Source organism: Palaemon carinicauda, chromosome 8, assembly GCF_036898095.1.
Source record: "Palaemon carinicauda isolate YSFRI2023 chromosome 8, ASM3689809v2, whole genome shotgun sequence".
NCBI lineage: Eukaryota > Metazoa > Arthropoda > Malacostraca > Decapoda > Palaemonidae > Palaemon > Palaemon carinicauda.
The window spans coordinates 39,808,396-39,820,895 of record NC_090732.1 but is presented as its reverse complement, the minus strand read 5'-3'; the positions used below and the strand labels follow the sequence as shown (position 1 = coordinate 39,820,895).

At 33.5% G+C, this 12,500-nt stretch overlaps 2 protein-coding genes across 3 annotated transcripts in view; both read left to right on the top strand.

Annotated features, from left to right (window-relative positions):
• LOC137645715 (rootletin-like) overlaps window positions 1-12,500 on the top strand; it is a 746,485-nt gene that overhangs the window by 197,894 nt on the left and 536,091 nt on the right. The gene's annotated exons all lie outside the window — the stretch shown is intronic.
• On the top strand, window positions 6,299-8,008 carry LOC137644735 (uncharacterized). Its single transcript, XM_068377636.1, has one exon. The coding sequence runs from the start codon at window positions 6,299-6,301 to the stop codon at window positions 8,006-8,008; it is 1,710 nt and encodes a 569-aa protein (XP_068233737.1).

Here is a 12,500-nt window from a genome sequence, read left to right as displayed (position 1 = left end):
ATATATATATATATATATATATATATATATATGTATGTATACTTATAGTAAGTATATATCGGTGAATGTATATAATATTAAATTTGATACTTGTATGTAAGATGGAGAAAGTGGCTAGTTTTGTTTACTGACTACTGGTCTTAGAGCAATATTATATAGGTCATATTTGTGTGTTGGTGGCTTGTAATAGGATTAAACCTTGACAAGCATAATATTAAATTGCAATAGAAAAGAAATGAAAACGTGATCACAACATAAAATCATATTAAAGCTGTGTTGCTGTCAAAGACATCTCGGCCTCATCTCTCGTGCGAGTGACAATGAAATCGGCCTTCTCTCACTGATTGGGTGTTGCCTGTGAAATCACGATTGAATCACGGAAGTTGCCTTTTGCCTCTCTGCCATCAACACCCGGTAATCCAGAAAGGAGCTGAATGTTGATGGAATGGCCCTTGTCTTGAAGAAACTTGCATGGAGGCTTTCTTGTAATTTCAAGGCTTCCCACTTTGCGTTCTCGTAGTACGGCACGATGATGAATCTCAACGACTCACGCGACTAAGTTCGTGATACTTTGAAGTCGGATGTGGTCGGACCTGATGTCCATTCCGCTGGATGAATATTTTCTAGGAATTGAAAAATGTGGATCAATCTAATTGCTCTCCGAAACTCGGTTTTTTAATCAGAAGTTGTGGAAGTTTTATATATTTTGAAGTTGTGCTCCACATTATTTTTTAAATTATCCGTATTTTTTTCAATTTTTTGCAATTTCGAAAACGTTTTTGAAGGTTTTCTTTTTGCAGTTTATAGTATTTTTGCTGTTAACGCAATGTTTTTTTTTCGGTTTAATTTTATTAATAATAACCTTACAAAAGGATTTTAATGTTGCAAGACTTAATCGACAGTAAGAAAATTCTACTAAAGCTTAAAAATACCAAATAGTAACTGAAAATAATGATCTATTTAGTTTATCGGAATATCAAGGTAGAAAATGGAACCATAAAAAATAACATGTTGGTTCGAAACATATCGATATCTATAAATTGGGAAAGTTGCGCTGTTATCAAGACATTTTTATTGGCATCGTATACCATCCAAGACTTGTCAAAGCAAAGGAAGGAATCACTGGTCAGTCTTCAGATGTTTCTGTTATGGCAATTTTCGCAGTGATAGCACGGAATTGCCAATAATAGGCGCATCATTATCAGCGGTAATAGAATTTTCGTCATTTTTGAATAAGCCGAGTATAATATCAGGGTGCAGACATCTTCTTTTGAATGACTTATCTTTTATTACGAGTTGATATAATGTTATGAAATTATTTAACTTCCTTGATTCCTTGGGTAAGCTGAATGGTTTTTACTGCGACATAGTTTTCGGAACGAATAATTAATGGGGTTTTAATTAAAGGATGATTGATTGATTTGAGGCTTTCTGGCATCCTGACATTAAAGGAAATTAGAGTAAATACTGTTTGAAGGGCATCACAATTCATCAAAGCGCATCCATTAGTCTATCTGTTATAATAGCGTTGCTCAGTTTTATAATATAGGACTGTATACAGAAATACATTTATGATATTTTGCAGTGTAGGTTAGACTTTGTCATTTACTTACTTAGGCATAAATAGATTTTCTTCTGTGCTTTCATATTTATCTTTATTTCAACTTCACACACATTTTGTAAAGGTTTGAAAAAGTATTTTAGAGGCTTCTCTCATTTTTCAATTTGCTTGTGCTTTTATGATAATGTGTTGGTACATTCACGAGTAGTTTTGCTAAAATTTTCAGTTTAAAATATTGTAGAAAATTTCTGCTCGCCTTCATTTAAAGCTTATTATAATGCAATGGTTCTGTGTCAATTGGAAATTTTAAAGGGATATCATGCAATTTATTATGCTTCACAATCAGCTGGAATCCTTATGGAATAAGATGAAATATCAAATAACTTGCATTACCAACACAAAATGATTTTACAAAAAAAAAAAAAAAAAAAAAAAAGGATGAATAACAGGATTTTGTTGAAAATTGATATGTATGTTATGTAAAACGGATTTGACACAAAATAAGTTAATGTTAATTGTTAAATGTGAAAAATTTGAAATTTTGAGCGATTTTAACTTGATTTTTAGACTGATAAATGGAAGTGAGATATGGCTTTTATTCAGTACATTTTAGACTATTTTATCTATTTTGGTAGGGTTTGGGGCGTTCTTTCGAAGGGTAAGTGAGGGTGGAAAGTATTCAAGTATGCAAAGGTGAGGGATGAAATTGATAGGGTATGTAACAAGAAGAGGGAGAGGCAGGTAAAGGAGTCCACAACAAAATATTTTGTTTGGCGTCTCCAAGTGATTATCCGTTACTCAATATTAATGACCATGTGTCCAGACCACGTCTCGGCTGATTCAAGTAAAGGGGTCACCATCGAGAGTGGAGTCTCAATGTCGGAAGGGATCGGTTAGTGTTGGTGGATAGGGTCCACTGCACAAAAGTGGGGAAGGGATTTGTTGTTTGATGATAAACGGTTGGATATTTTAGTTTTCGGAGAAATGAAAGCAGAAACGTAAATAGTTAGGACAAAAATGTTGTTAGAGTGGCCAGGAAGTAGAATAGTGATAATGTTGATGGATGAAAAGCTGGATTTTTAGAAAAAAGAAATACAATGTATGACTAATGAGAAGATTACGACATAAGACGGTGTTGTACGTACATGGGGATCGTAAAACTGGAGTGGCAATCCCCTGGTAATGACTTGGTATAATGGATAATTACTAGGTCGAATTTAGCAGATTTCACCGCACCGTCTATCTCCTGAAGATAATATGGGGTTTGTAAATCTAAATAGGTAGGGAGGAACGTGATAATTATGAGGGAATAAACGACAGTAATGGCGTCTAATGGGTTTCAAGTAATTAATCTGTGTAAGGCAATGTGCAGTGTAATTTGGCTTATGGAGAAGCTAGGTTTCAGGTCCCGGAACATTCTTTTACTCATTGTTTTAAAAGTTGCCAAGTCAGAACTTTCTGGCTTTGGAGGTGATAGATGAGAGGTGTGTCTTTTGTCAAGCAGTTTGAAGTTGATAAATTGGATTTTTTTATTGGCAATAGAAGCTTCTATTATCAGATACAAATTTAATTTGTTAGTATAGCAATTAATTTGTAACTTTGCTTGAGGAAGAATGATAGTAGTGGAGAAGCGGGAATAAAGTGCCTGACCATTTCATCAGTAAAATATTAAGGAAACTGGCACTAATGAAAAATAATTTATTTAAATATAGTTCTTATCTACTATTACTACTACTTTTATTACTGTTAATGCTACTACTACTACTACTACTACTACTACTACTACTACTACTACTACTACTACTACTACTACTACTACTGATATAAAGGTATGTCGTGTTTTCGATAGCCATTCCTTCGAAAGGTTGGGCCCTCCAAGTAAAAACTAGTACTTGGTAGATCCTTGCGTGATGAAAAGGTGTCGTTTCATGTCTTCGTATCTGTGTGAATGTCTTTCAATCATGACACGTTAACCGATATTGGTGTTCATATTTGTGAAGCTATTACGAAGGAGGACCAGTCTGACAAGTCTTTCCCTTGAATATTTTAACTTAGATGTGTGTTTTCGGTACTTCACTATACATCTTAAATCATAATTTATTCTTTATTCTGTTTGATGTTGTCAGGAAGGTAGATGTAGAGATAAACCAAATCGTATAGGTCTGTTCATCAGTAGAAATGATTCTCACCTTATACAGCTCTCATGATGGACTTGTTAGTTCAAAAAGAAAATGATATGTTGTTGGCAGGTTTATATCAATAGGAAGGGAAGCGGTTATTGGTTAGTTTAATTTTGAATTTGTGGGTACGTTAGAAATATGGAATCGCCTGTCGAGTATCTATATCTCCCAAAGGGTGGCGCTATTCGTATCTTTATTTTTCTTAATATACTGGCTAAAATTCGTGTATGAGTGATTCCTTTATGTTTCTGTTTGTATAATGAGAAACTTTTGCGACAAAATACCAGTGTTGTTAGCAATTGCTTCCAGTTCAGATTGTCACTTCCTTTGATTTTGGGTTTTAATAACTCTTCGTCCATGGTAAGTAGGTTGTGGCGTCTAGTGTCATTATTATGGTTCAACGTTTCATGAGAAAGTTGGTTTTATTTTTATTCTACCCATGACAAAAATTTTGAGCAGGGAAAGCAAACTTGAATATTTTATTACGCGATGATTAATGAAGTCCCCTACCGATAAAGTTAGGAACTAATATCCCATTCTTATGTCTTGGAGGATTGATTTATAGGCCTGTTGGGAATGTTGTTTATTGCTTTAGCAAAACTCGTAGAAGACTACAGAAGTCCGTCCCCTACTGCAAAAGTTGTGGACACAATTTACTCTCCGTTTGTCTGACCATCCTTCTGTTTGTCAGTTTTTCTGACACTCGCCTTGTCAGCACAACTTGTACTCCTTATTTTGCATATAGAAAATATTGTATAAAAGTTGTGTGATTAGTTTAAGAAGTTAAAATGTTACCAAATTTGAGGGTACGTGTATGGTTGATTAATTTGCATTATACAGCGCTGAATGGCCTTTGATGTCTCGGTGCTTGACTTAAGGCCTAAATTTGATATTCAATTTAATTCAATTCGTAGTTCGATAGAGGACTTTGAGACAAACTTCTCTCAAATTTCATCATCTTAGATATATGATGGACATTGAAGTTGATGTGTACTGTACAGTATACGTCTAACAGGGGAATCATTTGTTCCGTATAATCATGCTCGGGTAAGTGAAAACAGGCAAATAAAGACCGCAGATTTTAACAAAATAATTATATGGTCGGGCGGGGTTGGGGTGGGGTGGGGACCGTGGGGGCTCCTCGAGGCCTACTTTTGCAAGAACCATTCGGGTTTCTTTTTTATTCATCAGTCGTAATGGTCTTATGGTGACTTTTTTTTTCTGTTCGAAGGGGTCTGTTTAATTAGGATTATTCTTAGAATATTTGTATTCTTTTTTATACTTTTGCAGGTGAGTTTTGATCATGAAAATTAGCTAATGATGATAATTACCCCCCCCTCTCTCTCTCTCTCTCTCTCTCTCTCTCTCTCTCTCTCTCTCTCTCTCTCTCTCTCTCTCTCTCTCTTTTGCCATTATAGAAAGATGACCAATTGGAATCGTCACATGTCCGATTGGTATACTCGTAAACTGCCATGTTCTTTATTTGTTGCAAGAATCAAGATGTTGACCTTTCAGATGATGTCGAGTTTATTTCATAGGTGGTTTTGATGTGACATTATTCCTTGAGAATTTCTCTCCTTGTTGAATGTATGGAATGCTTTATTTTAATATGTTGTTTTCCAATGTTTTAATGTTTTTAATGAATCCTTTAATCTTAAATTGTGCTGTGTTCTTACCTAGGGAGTCTCGTTAGTTTTAATGGGAGTCAAAGTGCGCTTAATTTGTAAATATTTTTGGAATATTTGTGTTCTACGAATAATTGAAAATTCCAAGAATTTTTCATGTGTATGTTTTGTCATTGTTATATCATAGAAGCTTTACAAATTGTGAGAAATGTTTCAAATGACTGTGATAATGTGTTCTGATTCTTGCTAATTGATTTTATATAATTATATTTAACCATTGTTAAAACTAGATTTGGTTTACAAAGGAGATTGATTTTTATTAAATTCTATTTACTAAGTTGATATTGTAATATCTCCTGTTAAATTTTTTCAATTTGTTTTATTTTAGTTATCAAATGATTACAGGATGAATAGCTTACACATATTAAGAAACAATGCTTATTGATCACTTGTTATCAGAGGACTGTAAAAAATGTTGGAGATGAACATAAGTACATTGACGCCATGAAGGCTTTCGTTAGACTCAAATATCTTTTGGGTGCTGTAGACGTGACTTAGTGGTGGATACAAGTAATAGGTGCCACTGGACCCTATTACATTTTGTTATAGTGCCAGTGCCATTGAACGTGTATTCTGATTGTTAAGTGCCTACATATAACAGAATAGTGTGTCAAAATCCTAGATACCATTCTAATTTACCTGATTTGGTAAGTTCCAATCCCTTTGAAATTTGATTTAATTATTTACCAGCGTAGTAAAAGTAGTGTAACCTTTAAATAGTTGCTGGTAAACCACGTAATATAGATATACATAGAAGTTCCTTAGAAGTGAGTTTCTGAAAAGAGAAATCCAAGAAAATCTTTGTCTTGTCAACAAACAGTACATGATATATATTCGGCAATTACTGGGAAATATATTTTCATTAGAAGCTAATGAATATAATATCATTACTGAGAAGTAGTGTTCTGGGAAATGAAGGTGGCAGGCTTACGAGTTATGACAATTTGTATATTGAAAGAGAAGAAAGCGAATATCATAACCAAGGGTTGTCTTCCACCGATTCTCGTGTGCGTCTTTTCAATGCAAAGAGAACCATCAGCATTGTGTTTGGCAAAAAGAAGAGTGTCCACAAGGGGAGTAACGGCATGGCGGATAACAACTCCAGCGACGACAGCGGGGGTTTTCGTAGTGACTCCGGCTCTGATAGTGATAGCGGGGGCTTCAGGGCAGAAGCCAGTGATAGACCCAAGTTGAGAGGTATTTTGAAAACTCGGCGACATCGCCGTTTTAAAGTAGACCCAAGTGAAGGGGGCGTTACTAAGTATGAGTCGTTTGTTTCTGTAACCTCTACTGAAGGAAAGAGTGATGGTGCAGAGCGTAAGTATGGTGAGAGTACCCCCAAAGATACTGTTCCCAGTCGGAATATAACCCCTCGTAGGGATGATAGTGAGAGAACTAAAGATAGGACTAGTAAGCCTTCTCTAGTAGCTACAAAAACCCAGCATCCTTCCCAAAATCCCCCACCACCTGCATTTTCTACCTCTGACTTTAAAGTGAATGGAGATATACCCCAGCCTTCTGTACGTACATCTATGCAACCCCCTAGTCCCCCACCTCGATTTAGTTCTTATCGTGAAACGCTGAAAGTGGATTATCCCCCTCCACCTCCTCCTCCCCCAGTCCCCGAGCGGGGAATCAGTAAGTCGGCTTTACTGACACAAATTCTGATTTGTAAAAAAATTGGCAAAAGCTTACAGGAGACTGCTGTTTCACAGTCAGTGTCAATTCCTAGAACAGAGGTTACCCATTCCACCATAACTACTTTAGCTAATCATAGAGGAGCACCCAAGTTGGTTGAGTTAGAACACGATCTGACTCTACAAGGTAGCCCTAGGCATCCAGTTCCCACCCCAAGATCACCTGCAACTTCGATTAAATCAAGATTATCACCCACAACTAGTACACCCCGAGAGCCTAGACGAGCGGGATCATCCAACATAGATACCTTTGTCCCCTCATCTCCAAGACTTGAGATGAGCAAGGACTTACAAGAAAGTACAAGGTATCTACCAGATTCAAGTCCCCTTGCAGCAGGCCCTCAACGAAGTCCTACCCGGCCACAGTTTAGAAAGTCTTCAGATATTGCTAACCTATATTTGTATGGTGCTACAGGTTACAGAAGACCGGAACATTTGTCAAGTATTTCCAGTTCTCCAGACTCGGTCTTACAAGAAGTTGAGACAGTTCGTAGTATGCCTTCCAGATATTACCGACCGCCTGTGCCCTTTGCAAGAAGGGTTCTTACTGGTAATGTTCAGAAACTGACCAAACGTTTCGAGAAAAGTATATCCAGGGGAACTGGTAAAGTGGAAGCCAAAGATTCTAGTGAAGAGGAGTTTTTGCCCACCAGTGTGAGACTACGACGGCTTTTTCAGCGGGAGTTTGATGATATAGGCTCTGCGAAGACTGGATATCGTTATTTAACGGTTGGTCCAAGTGGTGAGATAGTTCAACGAGGCCCATGGCCATCACCTCGTCTATATTCTGGTCCAAAATCACCTAAATCACCAAAGGTAATTGTATTTGTCATCACGTGTGAAACCATATGCCTTCCTTCTTTTCTTCCTGTACAAACTAAATAATATTTCTGTAATTGTATATACTTATTCTTCATGCTCTGCTGCGGATAAGTTGTATTTTACAATCGAAGTTTTTTGGCTGTAAATATGCTAATGCTGCCTGTATAAATATGGCATTTTTGGTCGGAGGCTACGAGAAGCGTTGGTATATTTATTTTACACATTCCAGGTACAGTTTTTTATTTCTGATAAAGTTTTTGTATGCACAAGATTTTCATGTTTTTGTTGCTCACTTTTACTTAATTATTTTCAAAGGCCACTTGCATATAATCGAGACATTTTAGATACATGTGTAAATTGATATATATATATATATATATATATATATATATATATATATATATATATGTACATATATATGTACATATATATATATATATGTATGTATATATATATATATATATATATATATATATATATATATATGTATATATGTATAAATTCAATGTATGTATAAAGAACCTTGGATTCCTTTATAATAGTTTTTTATGGATCTTATTATTACATAATATGAAGCATAGTTATGACGATATATTAAGGTATTTTTATTTTCTGGTGTAACGTAGATAAGATTATTTTAGCGCCTATTATATCCCCTCTACCTCCAAGAGTAACAAGTGTTGAAATGCTTATCACAAAGGGATCATTTGATGATGGCACATAATAAGGCACTTCGCATGCTGATCAATATGATAAGGATAGACCAAGGGGAGGGGATAGACTGGGGTCCTAGGAAAGGGGGAAAAAGGAGGGGAGGAAACAACGGAGGAAATAAAAGGGGTTCGGGTCAGTTTAATAGGAAAGAATTACAGGGGGGAAGCAAGTAGGATATTATCTGACCTTTTTTTTTTTTTTTTTTTTTTTTGTCACTGATTGCTGTGTTTAAGAAACTGCAATGTTAGAGCGGTCACCGGACTGAAGTGCTGATAATGATAAGTCAGGGTTGTTTGATATACCAGTTTTGGTTAAGGCAAGGTATTGTTTAGTTTTATTGAAATATATATATATATATATATATATATATATATATATATATATATATATATATATATATATGTGTGTGTGTGTGTGTGTGTGTGTATAGTTTGATATATAGATATTTATATGTGTGTATATATATATGTATGTACTGTAGATGCAATAACCCCTAGGGAATGTTTCGTCTCATGACACCTTCAAGAGTCCCCTTTAGGAAGACATGAAACGATAATATCAGGATTCGATCAATATCTTCATCTTCCCTATGGTTTATTCCATATAAATGTATGTATGTATGTATGTATGTATGTATGTATGTATGTCATCATCCGTTACTAATTCACTTCAGGACTAAGGCCTCAGACCTGCCCTTCCACTCCTGTCTGCTTATGGTCTCTCTATGCCAGTCTATAACCGAAAATTTTCTTAGCTCGTCAATCCTTTGTCTTTCCTTCCTTCCCGTGTTTTTTATTTTTGTTATTTGCAATCTCTAGGGACCCATTTTGTAATTCTTAATGTCCATCTATTATCTGTCATTCTCATTATATGGTGCTTGAGCACTTTTGGCTTCAACTGCTTCCTTAGTCGCTGAGTGACAGTGCTCATTAACATACCTTAAAATTTCAACATTTTCTGCTAATACCTTCGTGTGCAAAATTGTTTTACGTTTTTTTTTTCTTTTAGAACATTCCCAATAGGTAATTGTGCCACTCTTATTTTTGCTATGTTTATGATACATGTATTGCAATTCATCAACCGGCATTTCACTTCCACGTTCATTTTATATCACACTTGCCATTGTGTGTCTTAACTTGAAGAGTTTTAAAGCAAATCAAAAGCATTTAGAAATTAGTAAGCATTTTATAGCCAACGTTTACCCACTGACCAGTGCCAACGTAAAAATACCCGAATTACTAATTATGGAAACATTAATGGAAAGTTGTAAATGACAATCTACTGGTAAACTACACAAGTATCTTTTAAATCAAAATATTAATATATTGCTAAACTACTTGAGTGAGTTTTCTCTTCTAAATAAAAGTTAATTTTTTCCCAATGGCATATGGGCAATGTTCCCAGTGGCAGCATTCTCAGTGGCAATTTTCTTACGTGGGCAATTATCCCAGTTGCAATTGCCTCAATGGCGCTTTTCCCAATGGCAATGTTCCGTGCATGGTTCTGCCATGTCAATTTCTTTTTTCTTTTTGCATATAGTTAGATTCTCTATTTTAGTTTGATCTCTTTTCTCTGTGTGTTATTCTCATCATTATTCTTTCCATAGCTCTTTGAGTTGCAACCAGCTAAAGCTTTAGTAAGGTTCCAAGGTTCCAAGTTTCCGATGCACTTATACAGTATATACTATATAATATAATATAATATATATATATATATATATATATATATATATATGTATATATATATATATATATATATGTATATATATATATATATATATAAATATATGTATGTATATATATATATATCTATATATATATTTATATATATATATATATATATATATCTATATATATATATATATATATATATATATATATACACACATATACATGTTTGTATGTGTTTGTGTGTGTGCGTGCGTTGAGCTCCTGATGACAAGATTACATCTTGAAGTAACATGATAATAATAGTGATAAAAAGATTATTCAACTTTAAAACCCCAAATATACTGTGGTGCAATCCTTCTGCTGCAAGTTAGGATTAACTACAGTCTTAAATAATCTTGATATCATAATCTGTGAAATGAGAAATATTGAACAAATATTGAATTGAAAATCAAAATACCAAAATTTCTGTTGAGAAATTCATATTTACTCTTTGATTTGATATAATTAAAACACATGTGTTGGAGACTTGATCCTGAAAAGATACACGTAATGTGAAGGCATATGAATTTTACATGTGGGTATCAATTTACGTAATTTCACCGTATGGCTATGAATATTTGCATCAAAAAATTAAAACTTCTTGAGAATCATGTTTTTTTTTTTTTTTTTTTTTTTTTGTATTTATTTTTTTTTTTTTAAGAAAATGTTCATGTTAAGAACAGCGATCAAATTACACAAGTGAACCTTTTCACATTATGCAGATATAACTCTTGGAATGGTCAATAACTTAGTATATATTTGTCCAATTTTAATAATGTATGTACAAAATGAAATCTGAGGCATTCTGCTTTGAAATGGAATGTACAGTTGGTTCAAATCCATTTGGAATCTTATCGTGCCAAACAGCGAAACTCAAACGTATCCAATTTATTTGAATATATTTTGTTCAAATTAGGTACCGTATATCATTCGCACATAACTATCTAGATAACAAGGTTATATAAATAATTAAAAAAAGTATTTAAATGTATATCAAACCATATTTTATTTGGTGTGTAGCATGCCATTCTTGCTTTAAGGATGGTGAATCAACAGGTCATTAAGATTTTTTAGGAAATATGGGACGTCGTGACATATTTGTCATAGTTATTCCAAGTATTTTTCCTGTTACCAGTTATTTGTGGAATCAAAACATTCTCAGCTTTCCAGCGATACAAATTTTATAGATTTGTAGGAGAGGTCGTAGGGGTGCATGGGTGGTTGTTCTGACCCATGTCCTACTACATGAATACGGCTTTCTCAGTATTGGCTGAATGGTTATTTTAAATTCGGTTAAGCTAAGGGAATTCGTCAGAAATGAAGCTTCTTGATAATATTGGCTTGGCTCTTGATTTGTTCTCTCAATTGATCGAAGATTATAAGTGTCACATTGTCTTTGTTTGTGTGCCCGGTGGATTTTCAATTTCTATGAAAATTCGAGTGTAATTTAAACTGCAATAGATTAAGGAAGACTAATTCTATCGTCATTTCCGTGATGTGACATTTGTGTTCATTTTGATTTCTCATATTTACATACATATATATGTGTGTATATATATATATATATACATATATATATATATATATATATATATATATATATATATATATATATATATATATATACACACACATAGATATGTACATATATAAATATATACATGTATATATATGTATATGTTATATATATGTATATATATAAATGTATATATATATATATATATATATATATATATATATACTTTTTATATATAATATACTATATATATACTATATATATATATATATATATATATATATATATATATATATATATATATATATATATACACATACTTTTTAAAACTATAATATACTATATATATATATTATATGTATATATATATATTATATGTATATGTATATATATGTATATATATATATATATATATATATATATATATATATATATATATATATATATATACAAGTGTGTCTGTATGTATTCGTGATTTTGTTTTAGAAGTATATTCATGTTGTCATCAGTATTACAATACCTATTACCTGTAATCCACTTTCTAGCAATTAATGAGATACTGATGACATTTTCTCTCGCGTAGTATTAATTAAAATCTAAGTGGCCAGATGGTCCT